The sequence below is a fragment of the Orcinus orca genome, chromosome 3 (assembly GCF_937001465.1).
Source record: "Orcinus orca chromosome 3, mOrcOrc1.1, whole genome shotgun sequence".
NCBI lineage: Eukaryota > Metazoa > Chordata > Mammalia > Artiodactyla > Delphinidae > Orcinus > Orcinus orca.
The window spans coordinates 176,526,291-176,542,722 of NC_064561.1; the positions used below are offsets into that span (position 1 = coordinate 176,526,291).

The window sequence follows — 16,432 nt, forward strand, 5'->3', positions numbered from 1 at the left end:
TATTTTCAGCCACGATTCAAAATAATGATGCAGACAAAAGAGACTTAAAAGACCTCCTCGATTTCTTTTCTATCAGAAATGTAACATGCTCTCCTGCTCTCTTCTATTGCCATTTGGCTTATTTTTATAATATATTCCACATGCTTCTGTCCTAAAAGACAGTCTTATATTGTTCTTTGCCCTTACTGACATAGGGATCAGAAACCTAAGGTCAATTGGGTACAAAAGAAGATTTTAGCAAACAGAGGTGCAATCTTTTGCAAGCTTAATATTCTAATGATCTTGATACAGTTTATCATTTACAGCATTTCTAACATCAATAATTTTGAAAACACATATATGTCTTTCCCAAGAAACCGCAGTTACAAAGCTTTATGTCAAATTAAAATACAGTAAAACCACCACAGTGAACAAGTTTTTACAGTCCATCTCCTAACAATCACAAAAAACATTTTAAAAAGAAATTTGACTTCAAATGTCTGTGTTGTTAAAAACACATGTTTAAATGAACGCCCAGCGTATCACTATATGGAACAGTACATTTCTTGCACTACGCAACAGCTTATTTAACTAGCTGTCCCACCGTTACCAAACTGTCCTTTAAGATGGGTATGTTTTAAAACATCATTTATATATGTCAGCTACTTCCACTGTAGCTGTAACTTTAGAATAGGTAACAAACATAAGGTATTATTTGTCCTTGGAATAGAAGGACTTTTCAAATTACAACAAACACAAGTATGCAGAAGAAAAAATGAGCACCATTCACAATGTGCAGCCTTCCACCACCACGAGGTTCAATACTTACGTGGACAGCATGTCTAGTGGCAGTGTCAGCAGGGAGCTCACAGAGCCAGTAAACAAGCACTTGTAGATGCGACCTACCAAGAAAGGGCATGAAGGCATACAGTCACAACTCTCATCGTAACTCATACAGTCGCTCAACTAAACAGATAAAGTGGAACACTGCGAATGCCACTGAAATAAACATTTAGTCTTTGCAAGGTTGAGCCTCATAATACTAAAGTTAAAAAAAAAAAAAGTCAAGCATTAAAACTAGTGACAGTAAAGAATAAATGTTACACAATGTTTAAAGTTTTGATTCTCTCTAGATTTACTTACTTGTTTTTATTAAATGAGCTTAGATGTTTGAAGGGGGCGGGGGGACCAATCTCAAGAAAAGATCTCCAAAATTATAATACAGAGTATTTTCTTTAACCTAGAATTCTAAAATTCATTGAGTCTGCTCATGAAAATAAAGTTTTGGGGGTACACATTTTTGACATTAAGAGGACTTTTCAGTAGAGTACATGCTTCAATGCTATGAAGCAAACTAACAACCAATTTTTGACAAACAGATTCAAGGGTCCTCAAAAGGACAAAATCTTAAATCTGGCCATGAAGGGAAAAGATGAAGTAAGGGCAAATACACAGCCATCCCCTCATCCTCTTAATCAGAAAAGGCAGAAACAGATTTGGAAATGAGGCCCAAAAGCTGAGGTTTTCTTTCAAACCAGTACTTGTGTATTAGTTTAAGCATTTCCTATATAGCCTTGTACCAAAAATTTAGTGACTTCAATGGCTGTTCTCAAATGCCAAGTCAAAATGGAAAGACAGGAAAAGATTTTCTGTGACAGAAATTACTTACATGTATGTATAAAACATTCAAAGCAAGTATGCTTGTAACAAGTAAAAGTGACAAACAGTCAATTGTCTGTAGATAAGAAAACAGACTCATAAATTAAAGTCCTCCTTACTAGCGTGCTTAAAAATAAGGTAGCTCAACACATTGCTACAGGAAAAGACAGCCACGGGTACATTGCTAACTTAAAGAAAGAAGTTACAGAATGTGTAGTGGGTGACATAATTTAGATTTTAATTGTGTGTGTGTGTAAACAATTCAGAACAGAAATCAAGCTTGTTACCTGTTACTTAAATCCTCAAAGTCCTTACTTAATTTTTGACTACTTGATCTACTGATTTCAGAAAAGTGTTAGTCTTCCACTATAACTATGAATGTTTTACATATTTCTAAGTCCTGTTTGCTGGTGCATAGAAATTCTTAAGTTTTCTTAGTGGACTATGCCTTTTATTAATATGAAATAAAATGCTGTTCCTCATTTAAAGTGTTTCATCTTGAATAATATCTGGCTGGCGAATACTGTTCCTGCGTTTTGTCAGCCTTTGTTAACAAATCCCTCTAGCATTAACCTGGGCTGTTTCGTACTTATCTCTTCTGGCGGAACACTTTTATACATACACAGTTATGAGGCTCTATCTACACCCTATGATCACAGATATTGCAATCTTATCTTTTCTTCTCTTTTACTCCCCTTCCTCAGCCCCCCCCTTCTTGTCTTTCCTGTCTTTTGTCAGACTTTACAAATTTTACTCACTGCTTCCTATTCCCACTCCCTAGGATGAAAACTCATCATCTTATTTCTATTCTCCTAACAGTTACTTAAATTTAAGTTTTGTTACTTTTTTATTAAGATAAAATTTACATAAATATTAAGTGTGTCTGGGTTAATTTTTATATTCGTATATATCCGAGTAACTGTCAGCCAGATAAGATTCTCAACATTTCTAGCTCCCCAGAAGGCTCCTTCAAGACCCTTTTCAGTCAATATCTCCAGCAAAAAGTAACCACTATTCTGATCTCTATCATCATAGATCAATTTGGCCTATTTTAAAATTTCACATAAATGCAATCCCACAATCCGTACTCTTTTGTGCCTGGCTTCTTTTTCTCAAAGAAGTGAAGTTTATCCATGTTATTCTATGTTGCGTCAGCCAGCTCCTTTTTCACCACTATGTAGTATTCCATTATAGGGATAAGCCACACTGTATCCATTCTACTGCTGATAGTTGTTTGGTTGGTTCCAGTTTTAAACTACTATTATCAAAGCTGCAGTGACAACACCATTACACACGTCTTTTAGTGGACACAAGGTCCTTATTCCTGTTAGCAACATCCCCAGAAACAGAACTACTGGATCATAAGGTATTTATAATATTTACCGCTGATAGATAACATCAAACAGCTTCCCAAAGTGGCTATACTATAATACTCTTACTATCAATGTATGCATGTTGCAGATGCTCCACATCCTAAGGAGGATTTGGCACTGTCTTTTCTTTTAATTTCAGCCATTCTTCTGAGTACATAGCAGCATCTTCTTGTGCATTTCCCTGGTGACTAATGATACTGAGCACCTTTTCACGTGTGTATTGGCTATTTAATCTTCTTTCCAGAAACACCTGTTCAAATCTGCTGTTCTACTTTTTAATTGGCCTGTCTTCCTTTTTCTTACTGATTTATATAGTTCTTTATATATCCTGGATACAAGTCCTTTGCTGGATATGTGTATTGCAAATACCGTCTCTCACTCTGTAGCTTGCCTTTCTCTCTCAAAGCTATCTGAGCATGAATTAAAGTTCTTAATTTTAATTAAGTCAAATTTCTCAGTATTTTCTTTTATGGTTGTTCGCCTATACTTTCTTTTAGCAGTTTTTTGGTTTTAATGTTCACATTCAGGTTTACGACCATCTAAAGTTAACTTGTGTCAGGTGGGCGGTAATGGTATGGGTCACTTGCTCCACATGCCCGTCCAGTTGATGCTGTACCATTTATTGAAAAGACCATCTTTCCTCCCCTGAACAGCAGCAGTGGCACCTTTGCTGTTTATCACCTTTGCCAGTTCTGGTCTCTACTTGGTTACTCCTGTATTTTTAATGCATAATTACACTGTATTTTCCTGTTTTATCTAAAGCATCTATAATTTCACCACAAATAAGACAACCTAAAAAGCTCTCAATTCTATCCTCCCCTCACAATTTCTCTCGTTAAGATCATCTAGAATTTTAGTTTCCAATTGATACCTAAAAAATTATTAATTATTGTAGACTAACAACAATTATGATTTAGCTATAAGAAGCACTTGTTTCTTTTTCTCTGGAGCTCACACCTTTCCCTGTCTTTGATTCCTTGCTCGTTTTAGTAAAATATATTCTCAAACACTTTTTTCATAAATGATTTGAGGTAGTAAGCTTTCCAAGTCCTTGCATCTATTGAAATGTCTGTATTTTGTCCTTCTATCTGAGAATAATAAGATTTTGGGTTCAAAAATTTTGCCATGTGTTGACTATTCTGCTGTCTTCTAACATTCAATGTTGCTGACTTTAAGTCTGATGCCAGTCTGATTTTCATGATTTTGTAGGATAATCTGAAAGCATAACATCTATATACCACCCTATTCAGCACTGGAAAACTTCACAATGTGTCTAGGATTGTCTTTTTCCTTTATCACAGTCAGCTCTCTCTCTTTCAATCTCTTTTACCCTCTGGAACTACTTACTAGACAGATACTGAAACAATCGGATGTAGCCTCCATCTCTCAAATTTTTTCCCTCATACTTGCAACTTCCTGTCTCTGAGTTACATCCTGGAGAACTCCTTGCTCAATCTTCTAGCTCACTAATTCACTCTTCAAGTGAATAGTACCTATTCTGCTACTTTCGTAAGATTTTCATTTTTATAACTGATCGAGTTTATTTTATTTTATTTTAAGGAGACATGAGGATATTATTATACTTATTTAAAAATATTGTTTGTGGTTAACTTTAAAGAATCCTATCTATATACTCTGGCACCATATACTATCGACCCCTTTCCATGTCTTTAAGAACACAAAGAACCTAAAAAGAATCAACTAAGAGTTAGTATACCAATCTCCCAAAGAGCCTCCTATATTTGAAAGACACGCTTCCCAATTATTCAGCACCATTAGATATGTGTATTTTAAAAGGGGATTAAAAAAAATCTCAAAAGAACCCATCTTTTGTCATCCTTGAAAGCTCTAATAAACTTCAAGGAATAAAATTCAATTTCCTTCTAATTATGGTTTGATTTTGCTTTTTCAATTCTTTCATGAACTTTCATTATTAGCCACTGTATGCTGTGTTTTTCTTTCCCACATTCATTCAAGAAACTGACCTGTTAAAAAATGGTTTTTATTCAGCTGAATAATATTTCTTAAATGAGGTTTTCCTAATACATGACATTATAATATCAAATAATTAAGTATCATTCGAACAAAACTATGATGCCATATTTATAATATTAAATAGTTGTGCAATGTTTAAATAACTCCAGCCACAGAAGAATGAATACTCACATGCTGTAAGAGGAACAACTCCCAACCATGCAAAGGCCACAAGTGTATAATGAAACCAATATCGTATTGCAGTGCCAATGCTTGTAACCAGTCCAGCAAATATGTCTTGGATTGGAAGCCGTGAAGGCATATCTGGGGAATAAACTGTAAGGGGAAAACGTTCACATAATTTCATGAAGATTCAAATAGGTTATATTCTAGGCAGGTAGCACTATCTTAACTTTCAACATTTGCAATTGCACTTAAATATTTTTTCCTATAAGAAAAATGAATCAAATAATTGCAATAAAATACTACATTTACCCAGAAGTCATTTATGAGAGCAAATCACATAAGAAATGTAGAAGCCAATGAAACAGGCCTCTGAGCAGGAAAAAATATTCAAGAGAAGTACACATCCCTCACTCATAGCCAGGAACTTTATGTAATGCTAATTTACACATATTTCAGCATTCAAACACTATAATTATCTGGTTTCTCAAATTATAAAAGATCACATAAAGCAAAAAGGAGCAAAAGGTGAAGCTGACAGATGTCATCAAGAAAGAACCCTCCCCCATGCCAGCCTCAGAAATAGCACTCAAAATGCACAACAATCTGCAGCAGAGCCACTTCCTGTAAGAGCCAATAGCCCGCTGACGTCTGTTAGCCACTCCCCACCCCATTTTAGCACAATAATCAACATTCCAAATGGTAAATTAAGGTCTTCCCACTTCTCTGCAAAGTGTGGTTCAATACTCAGAAAAAGAGGTTCTGCCACAGGTAATATTGTGATTTATAAGAAATACATATCTGGTCATTCAAATGACCAAAATATATTTCTCATATACATTTGGTCTTCGTCCACAGTTCCTGGCTCACAGCTCCTGAAACTCTAGGAATTTTCTAAGCAACGTAAGCCATAAAGGTGTCTTTTGTTATGTTAATGAGATGACTTTTGAACCTGTCTGGGGCAGGGGTGGGGAGAAAGAATATGGCACGGGTTTTCCAAGGGAGCCAACCAAGTAATTAGAGGGTTGGAATTTTCAGTTCCACCCTTCAGACCTCTGGGGAGGAGCGAGGGACTGAAGGTAGAACCAATGGCCAACAGTCAACGATTTAATCAATCAAGCCTATGTAATGAGGCCTTCATAAAAACCCGTAAGGCCTCAGGTTCAGAGAGCTTCCCAGCTGGTGAAAACAAGTAGATCTGGGGAAAATGGTGCAGTTTCCCTTCCCACATACCCTACCTTATGCATCTCTTCAATCTGGCTGTTCCTGATAATAAACTGACGATCTAATAAGTAAAATGTTTCTCTGAGTTCTATGAGCCACTCTAGCAAATTAATCAAATCAATGAAGGGGTCACTGGGAACCCCTGATTTAAAGTCAGTTGGTCAGAAAGGCAAAAGCAAAAGTAACAGCCTGGGTTTGCGACTAGCATCTGCAGGGGGTTGAGGGACGCCAGTCCTTTAAGGACAGAGCCCTCAACCTGTGGAATGGAATGCTATCTTGGAGCAGACAGTATGAGAAGTGGGTTAAACTGTAGGACGCCCAGCCGGTGTCCTGCAGAACTGCTCACTGATGTAGGGAAAACCACCCCACACACATGTTGGAATTGGTACCAGAACCTATGTACACACATTTTAGAAAGATTTCTTTTGTAAACGGTTCCAGTGAAAACCACTGCTCTACCACAGGTTTCTCCGAAAAAACATACAGAAGGAACAAAGGCCTCTTTCTCCAGTAAGGCCAAAACAAAGAGCTATGATAAATAAAGTTTTAAAATCAGTGATGTGAAATTTATGAGAGCACTATTACAAAACTGTTCACAGCTATAGACACAAAGGAGTGAACAAGTAACAAACAGCAACTTTTTACAACATACCCACAAAGATCAGTACTTTAGAGGATTTTTGATATACAGGAGCAAGTCATTAAACCAGTAAACAGAGTTTTTGAAAAAGATAAACAGAGCACATGATGTCAAATGAAAACTAAAAGGTACAAACACAAGCTTTTATTGGCCTCAGAATAAAGAAGCTCACATGAGTATTTCTTATCAATCAAACTTCATGAAGATATTCAATTATTTAGTCTTGCAGTTTGCAATAAACCTTAAGCTGTACAGTTTTTATGCCCTACAGAAAATTAAAGACTACAAAATAACAGAATTGACATTTTTTGAGCACTATGAATACAAAGCTTCAAAAATGAAACTGTAATGATTTTAATTATATACACTCATCACATAAAGACAAGGTAAAACTAACAATAATTTACAGAATTTACACTCAGCAGCTCAAGATGCTTAAAACAAACAAAAACTAGAGCATAAAAAAATCTCTGGGGGGGAAGAGCAATATACTAGGATCCGAGAATGAAAATGTGCTTCAAATTATTGATAACCTGCCAGTATAAACCTCTACTTATTTAAGATGAACAATATTAAGTATCAATCAATAGGTAAAGGAGTTATAAATACAATTAGAATTTTAAAGATCTGCAAAATATTTACCAAAGCCTACAAAATACTGAGCTTAAAAAGTCTTATTTTAAAAAAGTGAGTTAAGTATTTGTCTTTATTATTATTCCAACCAACATAATTTAAACTCAAAAGATGTCCCAAATTTGAACACGGATGGGATATTTGACAAATTCAAGGCATCAATAATTTTTCTGGGTAAATAATGGTATTATAGCTGTATTTTTTTAAAAAAACCATTACTCTTTAGAGATACATGCTAAAATATGTACAGATGAAATCATAAATGATGGGATTTGCTTTAATAAGGATGGAGAGGTGAGAACAAGAGCATAGGGAATGACATGTAAAGGCTATGAGTTGAAAATGGATGAAACTGAGTGATGGATACATACAGGCTCATTATACCTTTGTACACGTTTGAACTTGTCTTAAAAAAAAAGAAATATCCCACAAATTAAATCACGTGCGTGTGGTGTGTTAAAAGCTGACGTGTGGTGTATTAAAAGCTGACGTGTAGTTTTTAAAAATATTTTCCAAAATGTTATAGCAATACTTTCTATTACCATAAAAGACAAATTAAGCTGAACACAGTTGCTTTAAAACTGTTTAAACACCTTTATGTGGCCAGTTATAACCTAGAAATGCAGTGAAAACTTCGAAAGAACTTACTTGGTGTGAAAGCAAATCTGTGCTTGCATAATTCACAGTATTCTTTTCGACTGTGTTTCAGCCACTGAACTAAGCTGCAATTACAAATACATTCATAAGTATAGTGTTTATAACAAAAAAACTTTTAAGGTTTCATTGAAAACTAATATTGCTTTACTAAAATTTTACATATCACAGAACTTTTACAATTTTAAATTTAGAAAGTCCTAAACTTTTTATCATTAATGCCCTCTAAGAGTACAGAATTATAACAGATAAAGATAAAAATGACATGTATTTCCTCTATTAAAAAGCAGTTTCAATTAACTGAACAATTAACTAATCAAAGTAAATTGTAACGTCCTCAAAGATAACTGAATATAGAAGAACCTCCAAGCATCAACATCAGTTCTAATATTGGTCTAAGGATACTGCTACCTGGTGGCTAGGTCTATCACTAATTGGCTGGCTGCGTGACATAGAACAAGTTACTTAACCTTTCAATGCTTCAGTTCCCTCATCTGAATAATCATAAAATCATAATCATACTCCACCTTGCAGTTTTGTTGTAAGGATTAAATGAGTTAAAATGTATACAAGCACTGAGTTATTACCTTACACAAAGCATTTCCTAAATGTAAACTATAATCATGCCAAGCAAAACTACAACACCATAACACTTCCCACGAACATAAGCTCTCCATGGTAGAAATAAACAAATGGGTACTCACGTGCATCTGAAAGACAATATACCAAAATGACATGGCATGATAATAAGAAATATGGGTAATTTCCAAATTTTCACAAAAAAAATTTTAAAGAAATAACTAGTTACAGAGAAAGTTCACTGAAACAGTATCCCTTATATAGATGACAGAAAAGCTAGACATAAAAATTTTCTAAAAGGATGACTCACCATTCTTGATGGATAAACTTAATACTGCCAGTACACACACAAGGATGATAAAGAGGTTTCTCAGGTGTTCCTTCTGACCGACACACTCTACATATGTCTATTAATGAAAAAGAAAAATTGAATTATCTTTGGTTATAACTTTTAAAAAAATAATAGGCCACCAAAAACTAAAATACTGCATGTTAAAGCAAGACTCTTATCACTAGGTAAAACATTAATCAACATCATGGAAAACTAAAAAGTGTGAACAGGATGATAATCTAGTATATCTGAAACTTAAAAATTTTCTATTATATAAAAGGTCAACTGTCCCTTTGTATGAGAGCTCTGTAAATAAATCAAAATTGAAAATAACGGAAACTGTGGTTTACTTGAAACTGTACTTTCTCATAACTAACAGATTATAGATAGAAATATGCAAAATCACTTCACCATTCCTGTTCTAACAGTTTAACGTCTGAAGTCCTAAGTCCGGTCCTTTCTGTGAAGTTTAAACTTCACAAAAACACATCGAAACAGCAGAGCGGCCCTAGAGGGAGAGACAGACAGGAACAGACACACACACAATAGCGTGTGGAGGGGGCACCCCAAGACCACGAAGGCCAGAGAGAGGCGAGCCAGAGGCCACCTTAAGCAGAAACTACGGAAGCTCAGGGCTACGGGTCGGCCACCAAAGGGCAGCAGCTCTTCCTTCACTCCCTCCACCCCCGCCCCAAGTGATTCTCATGGCACTAGCGTCAGTCTTGCCTGGGGTGGCGGGTGAGATACAGATGGCCGAAAGTTATCCCTCAAGCTCGCTTGCTCGGTCCTTAACGCGGTCTTTCTGCAGGACCACCTACCGAAACCTGGTTGCGATTTTCATTTAGACCATCTTCTCAGCAATCCACCAAGACCAAATGCCAACCCCAAGTGGGCAATCTGAGGGGCGATGGGCAGTATGAACAACAGGCAGGGACTTAATGCAAGCTTCTGATCTACTCTCTTACAGGGAATTCCTCATTAATGAGGAATAATTGCAACCCAGAGCCCAGCACTAATGGATTTAATAATGAATCCCCAGCACCTGTCAGACTGGGATACGCACATGCTGAGAAGCGTGGCGCAGTTACAGCCCCTTAAGAGCGTCATAGACTTGTGATTGCTCAATCCTGGGTGGCTAAGCAATATTTGTCGAAGTTAGGGATATCAAGCACTGGGGGTAACGTAAGTGGTGAGCACACTAGTCTCCCCGGTTATCAAGGAGCCAGACAAATCGCTCCAGCACCACAGAAAGGCCATGCACCACCACCCACATAAGAGCTATCAAAGTGCCAATCCTGTCTGTGATGGAGTCGCGTAGGGTTGTCCAGCTTGAGTCAAATTAAGCGCAGACCACACCACTGTGCCTTCAAATTTCAGCTCTGGAACCAGACACTCCAGCTACCACCATCCGAAGGACTTTGGTTTCCCGTAAGCTGCCAGCAATAAGCTGCCGGCACATTACCGGAAATAACGAGGGCAGTCGGCATTGTTTATGGTCAGACAACATGGGATCAGAATCTCTTCAAACCTCCCTTTTTCACCTTCATCCTTAAGTAATGAAAACACCCATGGCAAAAGCTTTCACTCTGGTCAGTCTTACATCAATCTAAGACTTTGAGCTCTAGCGGTGCAGTATGAGCATCCCAGCCATCCCGTCTAATGGGCCTCCACAATCAAATTCCAACACAAACAAAACAGAACCACGCTCCCATTCCAGGATTTCCAGCAGCAGTGCAGGCAGCTCGCTCCTGCTTGGAGTACTTTAATTTCTTCAAGTGCACACTTCAGCCCACGGACACTCGGCTAGAAGCCAGGAGGGCACTGAGAAGTAGGGGGTAGGGATAGGAACGGAGGCTCCCCATCCGCAGACCCGCACAGCAGATCACACAGCATTTTAACTGCACCGAATTCAATACCCTGCCACTGAAGCTGGGGATTACCTCAGCTGCCAGTACCAGATTTGCCACACAACAGATCTGCCTTAAAGGATTTTAAGTGGACTCATTCCGATTACCAGACCTCGAAAGTGTCCAGTGTTGTTTTTCATCACTGCCTCCCCACCCTCGGGTCGTGAGTGGCAAATCTGCTACCTTCCTAGGTTGGAGTAGTCGATTACCAGGCTTCCTGTATGGAATCGAATCCAGATTTCCCATCACCCGAATTCCCAGTCACGGTGGTTGCCATGGTACGCAAAACGGCTCCTTAATAGGGCCACAGAACGTGCAATCCTGGTCATCTAGAATCATCAGAGCAGAGCTGCTGATGCCCATGGGCATGGATTAGTTCTAGAATTACCACAGTTCTGCAGGTAGGAGCCAAATAAGCGCTCAAAGTCATTCTCAACATCAGGGTGTCTAAGCCAGAAGTGCTTAGACGGCCGTGGATTAACTTTAGCGACAGGCATGTGCTACGGCAGGATCAACCACTCAGGGTGGGTTTGAGTGCGAGTGTGGGGAGGCAGCTGCAGTCATAGGGCAAAGTGGTTTCCCCCTCATCCTGTCTCCCCGGCCAGCTCTCAGGCAGCTGCGGGAGTAGAAAGTAGGGCGCAGTAGCCAAAGCGCGGCAAGAGGTGTCCCGTAAGCAAGACACAGTGCAGAGGAAAGCGGCAAGAGACACCACTGGGCTTACATGAATGAGGGTCACCACGAGGGTCGCCACGTCACCCTCCACCAACATGGTGACTGGTCAGCCACAAGTTATGCGGCGATGGACTGGGGTGGGGCAGGGACAGCCTTTGTGGGCACACCTGGGCTAGCGGGATGCAGGAACAAACACCGGAAACAGTATCAACACGGGTGTGAACGGCTGATCGGCTGATGCCAGCCGGGCGCCTCCTAGACAGGGACCAGCCCCACAAGGTGACCTAGCCCTGTGTGGCGCAGGGAGCCGCGGCAAGGACATCACAGCGGGAGGCTGAGGGATGTGCCCACCCGCAAGAGACACAACGTCTCCCCACACTCCCATAGCACGGCCGCGAGGGGCAGGTGGGGTTGGGTGGGACTGGAGAGACAGCACTTCCACTAGCAGGACAGAGAAACACGTGAATACGACCAGACACTGATCTTCAGAAGACTCCATCCTTCTGAAGGACGAACCAATAAACAGAAAACTAAGCAAACACAACGAATCTAAATCAAGGCCCAGAGCTCTGCTCGACAGTCTAAAGTACAGGACTGGACTCACCTTGCCCTGCAAGGTCAAAACTATTTTCACCATAACACTAATAGTGTTTTACTCTCATTGTCTTGCCAGTGTACAGTGGAGTTTTCCAGAGGCTACATGAGACACCTGTTTGAATGCAGCTGCCTCCCATTAAACGAGACATTTAAGAGGTATGTAAATATAAAACAAATCCACTCTTCTCACCAATATTTTGGGTTTGGAATATACAGTTATTTTCATGAAAAAAATTTTATATTAACACATAATGAGTGTGTTAAGTGAATAAATATTTCTAATTTTTTTTATTCTCTTATACGGCAATTAAAAGCTCTTCTGAATCTTTTAGAAGAATTTACAGGGATCCTGAGACCAAAAGAGTTTGAGAACCGCTGCTCTATCGTAGTGGTATGTTTAGGTATGCTGATAGATAGACAGATTTTGCTCACAGAACATCTGAAAAAAATCAGAGAATAACTATGGCTCTCTCAAAATACACATATGCATACAATTATCATTATTGTATCAGGGACTTCACAAGCTCCACTGATTATAAAAGGAAAAGGAAAGGGAAGGGAACATTAGACTTCTGAATCACTTTGTTTTACATGGATATCTTTTACATAATAATAAAAGTGGAAATCATATAATAATCAAAATGCAAAATAAACCAAAAACAAATCAAATGAACCTGTGTATATCAAGCTTAATCACAGAAAATAATTACTTTAGACTTTAAAACATGATAATATATCCTCAAGTAGGCTATATCCAAAGACAGAAGGAACTATAAAGAAATCCTAAAGAGAATTCAGTAATCATCATGTTAATAGTAATAATATTGATTGTTACTTTAAAACTTGGAGGATAAAGACAGTAAGTATGATACTGGTATTGTGGTTATTTGTTTAAAAAAAATTATCTCTTAGAATACGTAAGTATTCATGGATGAAAAGATATCGTATCTGGGATTTCCTTTAAAACAATCCAGCAGAAGTGTTGAATCCAGATGCTGGTTATATGGAAGTTTATTACATTAATCTATTTGTGAGAGTTTGAAATTTTGTATAATGAAACTTTAAAAAAAACAATCAAAGGTTAACATGCAATTTGTAAATATCATAGCTGAACTTTCACTTTACTAACACTACCAAGTCCTATTTGTTTGTTTATTTATTTATTTATGGCTGCGTTGGGTCTTTGTTGCTGCACACTGTCTTTCTCTAGCTGCGGTGAGTGGGGGCTACTCTCTGTTGCAGTGCACGGGCTTCTCATTGCGGTGGCTTCTCTTGCTGGGGAGCACGGGCTCTAGAGCACAGCCTCAGTAGTTGTGGCGCACAGGCTTAGTTGCTTGGCAGCATGTGGGATCCTCCCAGACCAGGGCTCGAACCCGTGTCCCCTGCACTGGCAGGCGGATTCTTAACCACTGTGCCACCAGGGAAGCCCACCAAGTCCAATCTTATCAGTGAAGTTCTTTAGCAGGAGGTCTTTGCATGTGGTTTATTTAACATACACACACAAATCTGAAAACTCATGTTAGCAATTTTCCTATTTCACTGACCATGTTTTTTAAAATGTGTTAAAACTTTCACTGGCTATATCTTCATCAGGGAAAGAAAGCAAAATAAGATCTAAATAATCTGCCTCAACATTCCTAAAAGCCTACTGCTATGCAACCCACAACCCATTTCTATTAAAACCATTTCATCTAAATGACTCTAATACAGAATCTGGTCTGAGAAACATCATGACAAATCTCTTTTGCAGTACTGACTCTTGTGTTTCCCCACATGATGAAGTTGTGACTGAGTTTTGCTCAAGAGTACTTTATGTATAAATATTTCCCTAAATGGAAAGGCAAAGATTGTTGCTATAAATCAACCAGAATGGTGATAAGCCTCAGCTATAAAACTCTTCAAGGCAAACACTCAGCTGTTTAGCAGGCCCTGAGCCACACCTGATTTGGTGTGGCTTATCCACCCCTTATCAGGGAAATGGAGGTCAGGAAAAGCTACCTAAGAGACAGGCTGCAACTGCCATTGCTCTATATCCTCAACTCAATTTCCTTAGCTAGTCCGTGCGTATGGAGTAGAAGCAATGGAAGGTTCTTCCCTGCCAATCTATATTCCAGGAGAAAAATCTGAAACAAGGCACAGGTATATAAAGGTCATAGTTAAACATTTATTCTGGAAGAATACATAAGAAACTATTAACAGTTGCTACGTTGGGGGGATGAGGGTTGGGAGAAAGAAGTTCTTTCCTTATTTTATAAGTGTATGTTGCCTATAGTGCAGGTGTACCTAGGCATCCATGGATGGATTGCTTCCAAGAGCCCCCATGTATCCCAAAACTCCAGGGCACTCAAGTCCCATAGTTGGCCCTCCACATCTGCAGGTTCTGTCCACATCCACGGATTCAAGCAAATTCAGATGAAAATTCTGATCTGCAGTTGGTTGAATTTACAGATGTGACACCCACGAATGGGACAGGGGCCAACACCATATAAGTACTGGAAAAGATCCGCATATAAGTGGACCCAAGTAGCTCAAACCAGTGTTGCTGAAGGATCAACTGTATATATTTGTGTAGTATTTTGCTAGTATCTTACTTAAAATTAATAGTTTCCTATATACTTATGTTCAAAGACATGTACAAGAATGTTCATAGCAGCTCTATTCATAATAATGCCTCCAAAATGGAAACCACCCGAATTGCCTAAATTTGGCAAATAAATTTGGATAAATAAATTTTGGTATATTCACATAATTTAATACTTCATGGCAAAAACAATAAACCAACCAAAACCACAAACCACAATTTGGATTTATCTCACAAAATGATGTTGAGTGATAAAGAACCCCAGACACAAAGAGTACCTACTCCTATATAATTCCACATGTAAAAAAATTCAGAAACATGTAAAACACATATCATTTAGAAAATAAGGATAAAGGTTCGCTCTAGAGAAAGGCAGCAATAAAGACTAAAAGACGAATGAAGATTCTACACCAAGATGAAATAGTAGGAGTTTTCTGCCTACTCCTCCTGCCAAGGACAGCTAAAAACCCCGGATATTGTAATACAAAACAAACATAAGAAGACTCTAAAAGGTGAAGAGAAGGCAGATCAGCAAAAGAAGCTGGGACGCCAAGGAACCACAAGGCAGTGTTCTCTGGATTTGTGTTTTGCCTCAAGTATCCTGGACTGGAGGCTGAGGTGGAGAAGCTGGCGAGGTAGAAACACCAATGAGAACAGACAAAAAAATTCCCCCCAAAAGCTTGCTCTCTCTCTAGCCAAAGGACCAGGGAAGGGCAACTCAGCAAGACAGAAAACTTTAGACAGTAACTACTGCTGTACCCCAGCCAAACAGTACAAGAAAAAAATTCGACCCTACCATCACCTCTGACAGTCAAGAACAAGTGGGGAGTAGACTTAAGATTAGCAAACTCTATTTCTAATCCTAGCCCAACTATATTATCAAGCAAGTTAATAAGGAAATGAGGATTTAAAACCTAACCCCCAATTCCAAAAGACAACTTTTTGACGTTATCATACACAACCTGTTTATGTGATCAAGTTTCCTTGAATGTTTTATTTTTTCATAATTTAATGTCAATATCTTATATATATCTACTATCTACCACTCCAAATTTATAATTTTCTTCCTTTTGAACAGTAGGTTTGCTCCCTCTAATGAAACACATTACTGAAATATAAGGGTAAAACTAACTAGTACAACAGCTAAGTAAGAAGTAGTTGTATTACTAGTGAAGCTGGATATTTCCACATTTTGCCATGTTCTCTTTGTGAACTATCTATTCAAATTCTTCGTCCAGCTTACTAATTCGCTCTTAACAATAAGAAAATAGTCCAAAAAAATTCAGCAAAGGATTTGAACAGATACTTCAGCAAAGAAGGTCTACAAATGGAAACAATGCTGACTCATTAAGGAAATGCAAATTAAAAACAAAGTTAAGATGCTGATGACTGTACAACAATGTGCTTATATTTAATGCCACTGAATCAGACACTTAAAAATGGTTA

At 38.3% G+C, this 16,432-nt stretch overlaps 1 protein-coding gene across 4 annotated transcripts in view; it reads right to left on the bottom strand.

Moving 5' to 3' along the window:
* Positions 1-16,432, bottom strand: part of MARCHF6 (membrane associated ring-CH-type finger 6) — a 76,072-nt gene that overhangs the window by 47,992 nt on the left and 11,648 nt on the right. For all 4 annotated transcript variants that reach the window (XM_033436590.2, XM_033436589.2, XM_033436588.2 and 1 more), the window contains exons 2-5: positions 9,209-9,305; positions 8,314-8,387; positions 5,178-5,321; positions 809-881 (exon numbers count right to left, since the gene is read on the bottom strand). In XM_033436590.2, the coding sequence (XP_033292481.1) occupies positions 809-881; positions 5,178-5,321; positions 8,314-8,387; positions 9,209-9,305 (388 nt within the window). The remainder of the gene's footprint in view (positions 1-808; positions 882-5,177; positions 5,322-8,313; positions 8,388-9,208; positions 9,306-16,432) is intronic.